This window comes from Phasianus colchicus, chromosome 1, assembly GCF_987193195.1.
Source record: "Phasianus colchicus chromosome 1, bPhaCol1.hap1.1, whole genome shotgun sequence".
NCBI lineage: Eukaryota > Metazoa > Chordata > Aves > Galliformes > Phasianidae > Phasianus > Phasianus colchicus.
The window spans coordinates 137,997,363-138,013,057 of record NC_143436.1 but is presented as its reverse complement, the minus strand read 5'-3'; the positions used below and the strand labels follow the sequence as shown (position 1 = coordinate 138,013,057).

At 37.6% G+C, this 15,695-nt stretch overlaps 1 protein-coding gene across 5 annotated transcripts in view; it reads left to right on the top strand.

Annotated features, from left to right (window-relative positions):
- SEPTIN10 (septin 10) overlaps window positions 1-15,119 on the top strand; it is a 31,512-nt gene extending 16,393 nt beyond the window's left edge. For 2 of the 5 annotated variants that reach the window (XM_090128261.1, XM_090128274.1), the window contains exons 7-10: window positions 356-524; window positions 7,114-7,258; window positions 9,569-9,756; window positions 9,984-10,407. In XM_090128261.1, the coding sequence (XP_089984387.1) occupies window positions 356-524; window positions 7,114-7,258; window positions 9,569-9,756; window positions 9,984-10,113 (632 nt within the window). In that variant the 3' untranslated portion in view covers window positions 10,114-10,407. Of the gene's footprint in view, window positions 1-355; window positions 525-7,113; window positions 7,259-9,568; window positions 9,757-9,983; window positions 10,408-10,894 lie in introns of those variants that run through there. The other 3 variants (XM_031605157.2, XM_031605155.2, XM_031605156.2) reach the window with 3 other exon arrangements.
- The last annotated feature ends 576 nt before the right edge of the window (window positions 15,120-15,695 follow it).

Sequence of the window (15,695 nt, the reverse complement as noted above, 5' to 3'; positions counted from 1 at the left end):
CAAGCCATGAGCTGCTGTATATGATATTTGGATTGGCTGATACTATGGCAGTGCCTCTAGCACTACCAGATTGTAAAGTTTACTGATTGTCAGAAGAGAAAAAGAAAAATTAATAGTTGCTCAATTCAAATGTAAAATGTTCCAGGACATGCTGGAACATGTTCAGTGGTACATACAATTAGTGCTTCAACGTATATTAGAAATCACAAGAAAGTGCAGGAGGTATAAGAAATACAGATCCCTTTTCCTGGGAGTGTAGTCCCAGGAAACAAAATAGAAGGATCTCAATGCTATTTAAAATATATTTTGATAATTTCTGTACTTGTGTATAATGATCCCTCTTTTAACTGATTAGTGGAAAATGAGAACCACTGTGACTTTGTGAAGCTCCGTGAGATGCTTATTTGCACAAATATGGAAGATTTAATAGAGCAGACCCACACACGCCATTATGAGCTGTACAGGCGCTGCAGACTGCAGGAGATGGGCTTCAGAGACACTGACCATGAGAACAAGCCAGTAAGGTAAGAGTCTTATTGTACAGCACTGGCTTTCCACTTTCATTCATTTCATATTTGACTGTATCAGCACAATACCAAACAAGGTTCATAGTTAGAACAGTTCTTATGAGAGAGAGAGAGAGAGAGAGAATATTTATATATTATTATTATTATTTTAAACCAGTGTAAGTAGGTACATGTTCATTCATTTATCTTCATGGAGCAGTGGATGAGTTTATATGAGCGTTGCTTTTACAGGCATACAAGCTCTATTTCTGAAATACATCTGTTTTATAAAAAACTTCAGAATTTTAATTTTCACTGTGGAGAATATCCATTTTTCACAGGTATGTATACTGTATGCCTTTTGGAATGTTATCATTATAAAAATAATGCTGTTTTACTTTTTCCTTAATAATGTCTGATTCAAGCAATGGTTTGGCTGCGCTTAAATTCAGGAGGAGCTGAAGCAAAAACTTTTACAAAATCATTGTTTACACTGTTGACTTCCTATGTTATCTTCTGTAATGACAAACATTTAGCCTTTTTGGGTCAAGATGTCTTTTACTATTCTGTAAGAAGTTGTTATTTGCAGGTTGTTCCAGAATAGAGTAAAGCAAAGGGTTAGAGACAGTTGAGAACTGTTCCATGCAGTAAAGCTGTTTTCTGTAGGAAGTATTTCTAATTTCTATATCCAGTTTGTTTAATCTGTTATTTTCAAATCCTTCCTCTCTTTCTTCCAACTTCCTTTGGTCATTTCATATGTAGAGCTGTATTTTGTAAGTGTGCAAATTGTTATTATCCTGATGGGGAGAAACTGATGCCTTGGGAATCTTGAAAGTCTTCATGATTTAGCAGAGTGCTGTTACCACACAGTCACTGTGGAAAATGCCAACTTAGACCAGGCATGAAAACAAAGTATGGATTTGCATTAAAAACAGTTTCTAATACATGGAACCAATTGGATTTTTAACTTGTTTCACATAGCGATTCAGAACGTATTTAAGTGTTCTGGTAGAAATAGCTTCCCTTCAGATTGTTTTTAGTGGCTTAAATTCTTTGCTTTCAGCTTTACTTCGTGCAGAAGTTCTAAAGAAGTTGCAGTTACTCTAACTTGTAGAGTGTTGATGGAGCAACATTTCCTTCACTTTCACTAGGTCTGACTTATACACTGTTCAAAGTGATCATTAAATAAGAAGAATGTAGTCAAGGAGGATGCTGGACATGGGCACTTCTTTGTGAAATCTTAATGCCGAGACATGCTTAAAGAGCAGTTCATTTAGATCTTAAGCTGACCATGAATCAACGTGACAATTCTCTTGACTTAAAAAAAAAAAAAAGGAATAAATCCTTTTCATACATATAGACCAAAGGTGAATGAGGTTTAAAGCCCACTGTAATTGACCATAGACTTTTCATTGGGTTAGAGAACACACTCTAACAGCTGATACCTTATTTTCTTTGTCAAAGAAAAGCATATAGATTTGTTCATGGGGATATTGACTGCAGTACCTTTTGTTTTCCTGAACTTGAATTTCACAATGTACAGCCATTTCAAAATAAGAATTCTTAAATTAAAAAAAATAATATCCTCAGAACTATATTTTTTTTCCACAGATACAAGAGTTGTCTTTGCAGAACCCTTAAACAATTGACACTTTATTAACAACATAAAGTAGCAGGGTGGTCTGCTTTGACGTCAGAATGTTGTCTTATTTTACATGTTAGAAGTTGATTTAGTGAAGTTATAGAAAAGATTACTTCCCTCTGGTGTGTGATTTTTATGCATGGGCCACTAAATGTCAGCTTATTAAGAGTGCTGGGGCAAGACAGTACTCTTTAAGAATCAGTTTTGGCAAATCACTTTTGTTGGAAATATAATTATTTTGGAAGGATAAGAATAGTATTGCATGCAAATCCAGCAACATACACTTTTTCCCAGGTTTACAGAGAAAGGAAGAAACAAGTGGGACCGGATCTAGGATGTGTGTTTGTCCCTTAGTTGTGTGGCACAGTGAAAGACACTGAGGTCTGAAAGGGAAGGCGTTTGGTCATTTGAGAGAGACATTTTATGATACCATAAAAAGGGAAGAGAATATAGCAGATCTGTATGTGACATAATTAGTAACCTCATCCATAAGGTGCTTTACGAAGCTGCTGATGAAACCATGAATTGCGTTATGCTCAGCATGTGATGAAAAAATGTCACTTTCCATAGAGGAAGCTCAATGGTTTTTGTTTTTCTGACTTGCAAATTTAAGTTTCTGTCAGAATAGGGGCTATTTGTCCTTTAATATGTTTACAGTTACATGCTCAGGAATTGTAAGAGGTTTAGTTTTAGTCTACAAATAATACAAATAGCAGTATATGACCGACTGTTAGAATTTCATGTCTTATATAAATAGTGATCTGAATTCATATTGAAAAGTCACATTTTATGCCTGTGATGTAGCTGCCTACATGCTGAATTTGGTAATCTGTGTTGGATTGTTTTATGAGAAATTTAGAAAATGTTACAGCACTGATGTTTGTAGCATTTAAACATTGACACTTGAAGAGGTGATGTGCCCTGTCTTTTGGCATGAAGTACAAAAGCTGCTTGTGGAGTTCTTGTGCAACTCTTTTGGATTTAAAAATACAATAGTAGTTTATTCACCCCAAATTGTATGCCAGCACAAAGCAACATCAGTAATTCTTGGATTTTCAGGTACCTTCCGAGATAGGTTATAGTTGGACATCCATAAGGGCTTCAACTCTTCCATGTGGAAAAAAAACCCAAACCATTATCAAATTTTATTTTTTATGGGATACCTGAAGATCTCTTTTTTCTTTTCCTTTTTCTTTCTTTCTTTGTGTGTGTGTGTGTGTTGTCTAGTCCTGCCATTTTGATGGTCTACTTACTTCCACTAGGGAATCTTAGACTGAAAAGTTGTCAACCTCCTAGATTCAAATCATTCTCAGCAAGAGATGACTGCTGAGACGCCTAGAACAGAGAAATTTGGGACGGTAAGAAACAGCAATCTAGATATCAAGACTGCTTCCAGCCAAACAAATGTCAAAATATATATATGTGTGTGTCTGGAAAGCTTAGATGTTTGCAGGGGAGGAGAGGACTATTATATTATTGAATTTGGGTGTTTTGTTAGTCCACTTTTGATTGCAAACTGTGTTGTTGCCTCAGGGAGCATTCTTGGTTTGGAAAAAAGAAAATTGATAGGCAAGAGTCTGTTGAAAAAAGGTTGATATTTGGGCTGTTTGCTTGCGTGTTCCGTTTCTCTGATGTTAATTATTCTCTAGTGTAGTTGTTTTTCTGTGTTCAGAAGGTACAGTTTCTTCATCTTAAATGCTTCAATTTCTCAGTATGTGAAGAACCTTCTCTTATTCCTCCCTAAAACTGGAATATTCAAACCTGGCAGTTCTAGAACAAAAACATGTTTATTTTCAGTCTGTTTTGAGAATGAAAAGAGAACAGGAAGGATTCAATAAGAAGTTCCCATGTAAAGGAACATTGATATGATTCAAATTGTCTTTTCTAAGGAAGGAAGACAACCTATTTAAAAGTCTATTAGACTTCCTCAAAAAGTCCCCTGGAATTGGAGTTCATCTGACCAAGTGTTGATCCTTGTGTGTGAGCTAAATACTTTAACCTCTGTACGGGAAGACTGAACTCCAGCCAAAATACGTGTTTTTTCAAGCCTTTGTTGGGAAAATGGTAATTATTTAGATCTGCCACATCCTAAATGTTGCTTCATATCAACATAATTCACTGAGTCAGGGGACTGTGCTATTGATACCTGCTACTAGTTAACGTTCTTTTTTATGATACACTTTCACTGATATTGAAATGTTATATAGAAAGTTCCAGGAATATTTTTCAAACTCGAATATTGTTCTAAGTTTTAAATGAACAAACTGCAAAACTGTTTGAGTGTCTTTCTTATCCAGAGTCAACAAAACACCCAACAGTTGTGTTCCACCAAGCTATGAATTTCACTTCAGTTAGAGTCTTAGTTTATGAACAGATTGTGCTTGATTCGCATCTTTATTTTTGGACTTCCATGTTCTAAGCCTTATGCAAATAAGAAAACTATTTGTGACAGTTTTTCTCCCATAGAAAGGTAGGTGATAGTGCTGTTAGGAGCCATGTAGCAGGTTAGTAAAGCATATGCTTTCTTCACAGAGTACAAGGTATAAAATTATTGAGGTCCAACCAAGAAGAATGCATGATTTTTTTTTTAAATTAATTTTTCATAGTTTTTAAACATGTAATTTGATTGTGAGGTAAACCCAATGTCTGCAAGGTTAATCTATTACTGATATCAAGACTTCTCCTTTACTTGGTTTTATCTGATAAACTAGCTTAAACTGAGTCTGAAGATGTCCACATACTGACATAAAGATGCAAGTGCAGTGTGTTAGTTTAGTCAAGTTTTTGCTTTAGCTTTTTTGCTGTATTACACCCAAAGGCAGAGTGCTTGCGACACACAGCGAGGCTGCTGGCACTTGAATAACCTGTGCTGTAGCTTTATTGTTATTGCATGTGCTGTCTGAACTCAAAGGTAGTGTGAAAACCATGTCCGTATTTCAAGTGGCAGATACTAGGCTAGGACCTACATTGATTAAAAACAAACAAACAAACAAAAAAACCCAAATCAAACCAAAGCAGAAAGTTCTGCTGAACTCATTTGGTTGCAAAGTATCACTCAGATACTGTTGGATAGGAAAAGAGCTTTTTGACTTCATGATTTTACAGAATTTTAAGTCTGCATGTGCAATTTCAAGATGATTATTCTGTCTTCTTAGGTTATATTTTGAATAAAAGTAAGTAACTTTAGGACTGGGAAACTGTTCAGTCATCTTCAAGTACAGAATAAAGAGATTTTAGCTTCCTGTTGCTCTAAATAATTGAGTTTCTAGTTGTCCAGTTTCATCTTTCCATTTATAAATCCTTTCAATAAAAATTGTTAAAAACTAAGAGTGAGACTTCAAACTCGGTACAAAAGTGTGTGTATAATGCATTTAATTTTAAATAAATAATATAAAGCAGTAAAGAATATAAAGCAATTTTAAGTATTTTATATATGTTTTTAATGTAAGAAATATATATATATAAACGTATTTTACATCAGAGTGAAGGACGTGAAAGACAGCAAGCAAAAGTAATAGTAATTGGTGATATCTGAGAGGCTGACTAGTCAGTTTTAAGGAAGTGTTGAATGGTTTACAAGAGCAGCCCCAGAATAAAGAGGGAGTTGTTCTGATGTTTCTGTATGTCCTTTTCCCCTGCAAGATACTGGAAAGATCCTTTTGGTTTTATCATAACCATAATTGCAGCTCTGATCCTCCATGTTTGCTTTTGTGGAATCGTGATTTAAAGAAGTTGTAAAAGTTTTGTTGGAAAAATTTGTAGCACTAAACAGGTATGCTTTTTGAAGTTACTGTGCCCTGCTTTTTGGAGTTACCATGTTCTTTGGGATAGGAGATACACGCGTACACAGGCTGTATTCCTTTTTTCCCAAGCAGAGAAAGTGGTGGTATATTCCCTGAAAGTATCAACTATGTGATAGTATTTGTGTGAATTATCAGCATATTTTAATTTGCTATGATATGCATGGATACAAAGGAAATTTCTCAGTTTTGAGTACCTGTTTTTCAATGGCAAGAAAATTGTCTTGCATATTGGAATGTCTATTAGAGTAAGTTTGGAAAAAGTGGAAGGAAAAACATGGAATACTGGAAGTGCTTGAGGATGTCATCATGGGATCTGTCTCAATTATTTTATAATGACCTTGGGAATCTGCAGAGATCCCAGTTGACTGGAAACTGGCTAACATTATTCCAGTTTTCAAGAAGGGCAAGAAGAAAGACCCTGCTAACTACAGACCTGTCCATCTCACTTCAGTGCCTGGCAAAATTATGGAGAGTATTACTGTGGGAGTTATTGACAAACACCTGAAAGACAACACAGTTATGGGTCACAGCCAACATGGGCTTACAGAGTAAAGTCCTGTTTAACAAACTTAATGTCCTTTTATGACAAGGTTACCTACTCAGTTGACCAAAGGGAATCGGTTTGTGTCATCTTTCTGGATTTCCTCAAAGCTTTCAGTATTGTTTCTGGAGAAAATGTCTGACACGCAGCTAGATGAATAAATAACATAATGAGTGAGCAATCAGTAGTTGTGTCCAGATGCATTGTGTTTGTAATGTCCTGTATTAAGGCTGAGGTTTCACAATGTGGAAGTTTTGGGAGGGAGGATTTTTCTCACAATTTCGGTGTCTTGATTAATAACTAACTTCTGCCTCCAGCATGAATAATTTGTACTTGAAAGTTACAACTCGAATGTGAGATTTCTCAAGTGTTTTATTTACTTTGAAAATTAAAGTACTGTTAGCTTTGATATTTTTTGGTTTTGCAAGGTTGTTTACTTAAATAAGAACTAAGAAAGCTCAGAAACCTGTTTCTGCCGAAGTCTATGAATTATTACGTGGAGAACTATGATACTTTATATCTCAGATGCATTTGATTTGTTTAAATAATGTTCCAGATTGTTAGTTTTTCACATGGAATTGAACAGTTTGCTGGAGACCTGCTTATGTTTTTGGACTTCAGTCTGCAGGAAGCCTATGAGGCAAAGAGGCGCAAGTTCTACCTTGAGCTGCAACGAAGAGAAGAGGAGACGAGGCAGAAATTTGTGCAGAGAGTGAAGGAGAAGGAAGCAGTGTTGAAAGAAGCAGAGCAACGAGTAAGCATGCTGGTCTGTCTTGAGTTTGTGTGCTGAGATATGCAACGTTATCATTAAAAACTAGTTGATATTTCTGTTTTTCTAATAGGTGGCAGTAATGCTTAAAATCAAAAGCAGATTGACTACAAAGATTAGTTTAGCAGATTGATTAGATGCTCAGAAATAAATGGCAAACCTTTACAGAATGAGAGAGGTTGTGGTGTGCAGGGTTTAGTTGATAGCTGGGACAAGACAGTAGGAAGGAATATGGTGATGAATATAATGGTCATCTGTTTGTCATATCGGTGCAGCAGGTGCTTTTCAGACTTAGGTTGCTGGAAGAGTAGTCTGTCTGTTGGGGCCTCTAAAAGTCACTTTACAGCAATTTATGACAGCTAACCATGGCCTCATCGCTAATGAATCATGCAATTACATTTATTATTTTTTGTCCATTACAGTAGAATTGAGTTTTGTGGTAGATTTTAAACAGAAAAATATTGTTGTCTGAGATCCCTTCCTGCCATGTCCCATGAGTTCTTTTCACTTGCAGATTGAAGAAGGAGCTCAGTCTTATATTACAATAATAGTATGTTCAGATGCACATTTTAAGTATGAAGGAGACTAAATATACTGTATTTTCTGAACCTGTGTAGTCCCCTATGCTAGTGGTGAAGAGTAGCAGGTTCAGTCATTCTCAGTATGAGGCTGTCCAATTGGAATAATACTTGTTTGTGTTCAAAATAGACACAGCTAGGTTTTACACATTGTCTGTAATACCCTTTGATGTGTTTCCTTCTGTGCTTTATACTGTGCAGTTTCTGTGAACTCTGCATATTGCAATTGAATTATGGATATTTATTTTCCCAGTTCCTGATGTGAGGAAACAATAATGCAGTCACTTGCAAAGAACATTTGTCATATACCCTGTTGCTGCTCATTCTCCTAGAAGTGTGTATGTATATATAAAAAAAAACAGGAGTTTCTGTTGTACTCAGGATAGCTTTTGTGTCCTTCATTTAGAGGAAACTTGTACTTACAACGTGCAGCATTACTGCTCTGGAGTTGTACACTTGCTTTAGGACCTTATGTTTTATACCCTGAGTTATTTTTTTATTGCAATGCATCAGATTAATTGTAGTAATGAAATAAATGATGAATAGTATACGTCCATACACACACATCTATAAAGCCTGACAGCTCTATTGTGTAGGGTAGGCATACTGATACATTTATAGTATTATTTTTGTTCTTTCTCTGTGCAAGGAAATAAATCTGACTTTTGTACCAGTATAGCTGTGCTCAGATTTAGTTATACCACTTTTGTATTCAGAAACAGGTTGCCTAGATTGGGTGGATGTCCCATCCCTGGAGACTTCCAAGGCAAGGCTGGATCAGGCCCTGTGCAACCTGATGGAGCTGTGCATGTCCTTGTTCATTGCATGGGAGTTAGAACAGATGATCTTTAAAGGTCCTTCCAACTCTAAGGATTCTGTGATTCTATACTGACATAATTCAGGGGCACAAGCTTTGTACCTCAGCAAGCACTTTAGTTCACTTGAGTCTGAAGCTGTGCATGTAGATTCTATGTGTTTAATGTTACTGGTTGGATCAGAGAAATGACATAGTTGAAATCCAAGGGTATTTTGGTAGGGTTATAGTTTTCAGCCAGATGAGCATCTTGATCCAGCTGGTCAGAAGGAAACCAAAGCAGGGGTAGGTGGGAGGTGAGAAAGGGAGGCAGGCAGTACTCCTTGGTTACCATGCACAATTAACAAGTGTTTAAACAAACCAAATACATCCCAGGGATAGAATCCATTAATACATCAAAAAACCCAAAGATTTTTGGTTGCAGAAAAGCAGTTAACTTCTGGCAGGTAACAAGTAACTCCCCAACCTAATTGTGTGTATACATATTAATACATACATGTAATTAATAAACATATTAAAACACATACCCTATATAACAGAAGTATACATGGTTTCTTGCCCGCTTGGTTTAGGAAAGTGGATTCTGCTTGACACATTCTGATTTAATATTTTTGCTTCCTCTCTAAAGTAATCCTTGTTTTTGATCTAAGAAAGGTACATCCTGCAGTAGATCTAATACTAATGTAGTGTCTTCCATCATTTCCACCCTCACTTTGCGTGTGCTAGCCTGGCACCCATCGGAAAAATACAATATAAATCTGATATATTCTTCTGATTTTTGGGAAAGAATGCAATTTTTTGTAGTTTTAACATTAGCTGAGGTAGTTCTTACTGTAATAGCAGTGTTTTTGTACTGTGATATCACCACCTTGTGTTACTAGTTGGAAATGCATTTTCTGTGCTTTCTTTGAACAGATACAGGCTAAGTTTGAACATCTTATGCTAATGCATCAAGAAGAGAAACTGAAATTAGAGAAGAAGAGAAAAGCTCTAGAAGAAGAAATCGCTCTGTTTAACATGAAGAAAGCTAATGCTGAATTACTCCAAACACAGCCAATGGTCTCTACTCCTGTTAGCTTGAAGAGAGACAAGGACCGCAAAAAGTAAGTGCTGTTAGTCATCAGAGATAGCAACAGAAAAATCTTTCACTTTTGTAGCATAAATTCTACTCGTCTTTTAGAGAAGAAGCAAATGTGTTCCTATTCTGTTATGTGCTTGAAATTCTATCATGCTTGGATCTCTGACTCTAAAATTAACATTGAGTGTAATTGTTGTATATTCTGTGAGCATTCTTTTTTTTTCCCCGCCCTCCACTCTCCCCCCCGTGAAGGGACAAAGGTTTTCGACTTGAACTGCTGTGTTTTGACATCACAAAGGAAGAAACTGTGAATGGTCACAAGCAGAGCAAGAGGGAGAAGTTAGAGAGGGAGAGAAAGTCAGCCAAGGGATTCCAGAAATAGTATTGACTGCAGCAGTGTTCAGATTTTGAATGTAGGTTGCATCAGCTTTGTGAAGTGACCTGTCTGCTGCTGTCCCATAATACTATGTTACAGACTTCTCTGAGGAGTGATTAATAAAATTGGCTCTAAAAATCACATTGTCTACAGAGTATGACCTGATGCACGCTTCACTTGATGTTCTTTCCATCTCCACACCAAAGCAAAAGCCTGAATAATCTCTGAAATTTTAGAGATGCATTCAGAAGTAGTCTCCAGAATAAACATGCTCATCTTCTTCATTTATAGACATTACATTAAATAATGTAAATAACAGGTGTCATCAGTTTATTATTTTCCATTCCTGATAGGTTTGTGTTTTATTGTGGATGTGATATTGTTAATATCTCGTGGCACTTAAAAGCAGATCTTTTGTACACAAGTTATGCATAACTCCTGGAGTATGAAAACCTGCAGAAGCTTTGGGTGCACGTACTTCCACAAATATCAACAAGACAGCTTTGAAGCATTTCATTTTGGGATGTATGCCAGGAGCTTGCTTCTGGTTTTTGACAAATTTTATTGCATTTCAAATAATGCCACTGAATTCCAATTCCTAGACTACTTTTTTTTTTTTTTTTTTAATTATTTTTCTTTTTTGGAAAAGGAATTATGGGTAACGAAAGTTGTAACCTATACTGTTGTGATTAACTCACAAGTTCAGGAGATTTCCAGATGTTTTCTCTGGCTTAGTTTTATTTCTTCAGAATATGTTACAATTCATATGCTTGCTTTTGTTTTTCAGTTCCAGCTTTACATAATACCAATGGTGGAAGAATGATACTTTATTTTGGGGAAGCTGTGATGCACAGTATGGTTTTGGAGGTCAAGGAGTTGCAGTTTCTTACTAAAGGAATTGGACAGTCTCTCTTGGTTGCTGGAGGCTACGAGAGAGTTCTTAAGTTTGTGCAGCATGCACATGGTGCGACAGTTGCAGTCGTTGTCTATGGACTTTCTTGTGTGTGTCTGCCCTGATGCACGTTTGCTTCATGTACATGTGGCCAGCTTTGATTCGTTTTATGTGCATTGTACCAAAGAAAAGATGCGTGCTATAAACACTTCCATTCATAGTATGCCTTAGTACAAAAGTATTCAGTGAATATATCTACTCCAGCCTTTCTAAAGAGTTATTTTCGTATGGCATATTACTTTACTAAATGTTATTTAATACAAGTGCTGACATAATGTAACCATTTACTTATTTTGCTGACAGTGGTTTATTTATAGGCTTTTATTTACAAGTGCCATCCTCATTCTCAGATGCAATCCATTGAGATATTTTGCAATTCTGCACTGTTGCATGATATTTTATCTAATGTTACTAACAATTTGGAAAGTACCTACAATTTCTTGTTGTAGTGTCCAGTTACAGCAGAGGTTAAACTTTACACTGTTAACTTCAAGAGCTTTGGGTTAAAACAACTTTCAAACTTTTTTTTGTATTTTGAGTAGTCATAGTAACAAATGGGAAACATTCTCCAGGAGATGCAGTCCTCTGAAGTGGTTTTGTAGGATGTTTTAAAAATGAAATACTAAGTTGACAGAAATAAAATACTTCGGTTTTGCATAACTGTTGCTGTTGTTTTTCCACTCCCTCCCATGTTACTAAAGTCAAGGTGTAGGGAAAGCTTAAATGTATTGCATTTATTGATTGGAAAAAATGTATGACTGTGCATACTGTGTCTGATGGACAGCGTGACTCATCAATGCCCCTGCACTTAAAACCAAGACTTTTCTGTCTTATTCATGCAGTGCTGCCTATGAGATTGCTTTCCTTGAATTCCACAGCAGTGGGAAGGAATATATAAGGTATGTAAGCCCTTAACTGACCAGAGAAGGATTTAGTTGTGTTTGTTTTCAGTTGGTTCCACAGCCCAAGCAGGCTGTGACATAGGAGGGAAAAGTTAAGAGGAGACACACATTTAGTCCACGCGCCCTGCCAGCATGTAACTGATACTTCTTTCATGAGAAGAAAGCTGGCTGGAGCCAGGCACTGTGGTTGTTGCCTGATTGCTCCTTCCTGAGCAAAATTTTGCTTGATGAAATGTACTTTTTGTTTGCCTTTGTACTACTGACTGGGCTGTTTGCGTCTGATTAGAAACAGGGACTGTGCCCTCCCTGACAGAGGTAACAGCCACATGAAGTCTGTTTTTTTGACCTCAGCAGTAGGTGTGGATGTGTTCTTCTAGGATCTTGAGCGGAACAGTTACAATTGAGTGATGCGTACTGTCAGCTTTCAATTGTAGTGTGGGCTCTCCCAGCTGCTGGTTTAGTTAGTTCAAGCATGGTTCTTCACATGCATTACAAAACCAGAGATGAGCTGGTGATAGCAGGACCACTACTGGCTTGGAGATGCAGAAGCACTGGTAGACCCCAGCTTGAACTGGGAACCATGAGCAGTGCTATGTAGGTGCCATGTCTTGGTTGGAGCTGTTTTATGCTGAGGTGCATGTGTTAGCTTGGGGGTGTTTGCATGGGCCCTGCATGGCTCAGCAGCTAAAGAAAACTGGGGCAGGGCTTGGGAACAAGCAGGAGTTGCAGGGCGTTCCTTAGTGGCACTGTATCATCTGAGAAGGCAGTGGGTGTTTATTTTTCTTCCTGATATTCATTCAAGCAGTGGAGAGTCATCCGTAGGTACGGGTAATTCTGTAATTAAGTTAACCTAGAGATTAGATATGAGAGGACGCAAGTGCACATCACAGTTGGACAGTCAAATGAAGTTCCAGGAATTACACAGGAACAGGAACAGCTAACTATATTTCCCAAAAACAGAGAATCAGTCAAATTGTCCAGAAAGGCAGTGGACACCCCCTCCCTGGCCAGGTTGGATGAGGGCCAGGCTTTGAGCAACCTGGGCTAGTGGGACGTGGTCCTGCCCAGAGGAGGGAACAAAAGAACCTTTTCCATAACGGCAGTAGCATTGCATCAGTACAAAAAGGAAAAGAAAGGAATTGAGGCCCTTTTGTGGAAGCAGCAAAACACTGTTAGGGATCGACGTTTTCAAGATTTCAAACCAGAAAAAAGGCATTAGCACTATTTTCACTAGGGTGCGCTCAAAGGACATGGCTTTCATTCCTGGCAGCCGTGAGCAAACAAATGTGTGATTAACTGGAGAGGGTTAAAGTGGTGATGAAAGCATTTTCTAGTGTGTTACTTTGTGACTGTTCATTATGATATGTTTATTATGACTCCCATTTTGTGTTGCTGGAGACAAAATCCGGCATGAGCTATGACCAGAAATGCTGAGTTTTACTCCTGTTCTTTTTATGTATTTCCCTGAAATGTTATCAAGGGTATTTTATTTCACCTCAGTCACAGCTTAGCATTCAGAGGGATGTATTTCTGTTATTTTCTCTGAGTTTATTTTTACATTTTTCTGACTTAAAAGCTTTCTGTTGTCCTAACACGTTTACAAATTGTTTAAAGATTGCAGCTGTTTTAATTGCTCAAACTGTCATTCCGTTTGTCACCTGCACAGCTAGAAAAGCCAAAGCTGTGTCTCCTTGCTGTCACACAGATTATTTAAGGGTGACTGGGAGTAGTCAGAATGGATTCACAAAGGGGAAATAATGCTTGCCTAATGTGATAGCTTTGTACAACAAATTAGTGGAAGAAGCAAGAGCTGTGGATGTTACTTCAACTTCAGAGAGCTGTTTGGTGCTGTCTTCTGTAACATCCTTGCAGGTGAACTAATGAAGTGCAGATGAGTATGAAGAGTGGTCTCCAAGATATGAGATCTTGGTTTCAATTCCTGCTGGCAGCTATTGCATTCCCACATGTTGGGAGCAGGAAATCCTTTTTCTCCCATTAACCTGCATGCTTTTAGAGGGGCTGATGCTTTCCAATAAGAGGAGATGGAGGGGCAGAGCTTTCGGCATGGCTAAGATTTTACTTCTCTGCCTCCATGGGTTGGAAATGGGGACTGGTCCTGACCAAGGAAGAGTTAATTCCCTGACTCAAAACTCAGAAACAGAAGACAGTCCCATCTCTTTGGAGCAAAGAGAAAATCTTTAGCATGTTCAGAAGGGGGGGAAAGAAGTGGCTAAGAGGGTGCTGGTACTTTGAACACTCATTTGAGACTATATTTTTCACAGCTTCTACTTAAGCTGTTTTCTTGAGATGGTTGCCATTTGCTTCATTTTGGAAATGCCAGAGATGGAGAACCATTCTCCCCAGCTCTGGTAAGCACAGCGTGGCAGTGCAACACCACATCATGGCTTGGGGAAGGGGATTTTCCAGTCACATGGCATTTGTTGTGATCATTTAGATCTTTGGATTCTGTACTCCAAGAGTTCCAACTTCTGGTGGCATTGTAAGGGGGAATTATAAATCTGTTTAACAGATAAAACTTCACTAGGCTGGCAAAAAACTATGTGCATAGCTCAGAAACTTAACATAGCATTAAGGCAGTTCTGAGGAACTGGATCTGCAGTCTTTTTGGTTTGTCAATGTGAAGGTTTTTTTGCTTTTCTGGGGAAATGTGACAATCCCAGTGCATCTTGGCTGAGCTGTCTGATGAGGTGTGCAGGCAGCTGGAGAGGTGAGAAATGTTGAACCTGAGTCACAACCTTTTCCTATAGCATTTGTTAGCCTCCCTGTCATTCTGTTAAAGACTCATTTGACTTACAAACTCCGGTGAAGAATTCTTGCTAGCTGCCATCTAGAAACACAGCAGACGAGACTGATGAACTGTGCTGAGGAATACAAAACACAGCTGCTGTTTCATGACTGTGTTCAAAATAGATGAATGACACCAAAGCTTTGCCCCAAGGTCATATCATTTTATATTCCTAATAATTTTAAATGTGCAACTGCATAATGCAAGTATGTAAATGTAAAAAATAATTTCACTGCCTGTCTTGATGGATTTTGAGATTGGGATGTTTGTTTTGTCTCTGAAGTTACAGAAGCTTTTTTGCTAATAACAGCTTCTCAAGGAAAATAAAAATCTTACACAAGTTGTGGTATCTTCTGACTGATCTTCAGTCTTCAGTCTATTTATTTTCATGAAATATATTCAGAAGGGGAAATGTTTTATTTACATTTATAGATTGACAAGGAGATCTGTGGTGGGTAAGGCTTGGATTTTTAAACATAATTTTATATTTATTTGTTTATTTATTTATTTGCACACTCTTTCTGAAAATGAGCCATGGAAATAAATCCATCATAGCTTTTAATATGCAATTACAGTCATACAGGAAGTCTGTGATGGAATGGGTGCTTGGACCAACACCCCTTGCTGGAATGAGACAGTGGCCTGATTGTCCCCTAGACATCAGTATGGTTCTCAAACCTGCTCTTGTTTTGGCTGATTAATAATAGAAGCTTTTGTGTATGGTGATCTACAGAAGAAGGAGAAAGATGCAATCCGACTTCTCAGTGCTTTGGGTTAGATTTATGTGAGACTTTTCTATCTGTTAATCTGGGATTGAAATGCTTTCTGCTGTTCCTTCTCCAGTCACTTAGGTGTGAGACATACTTGTGTTTGTGTTTAATGTCTTGCTGTTGGAGCAACGTGGTCCATGGTGTGGATGTGAAGTGTC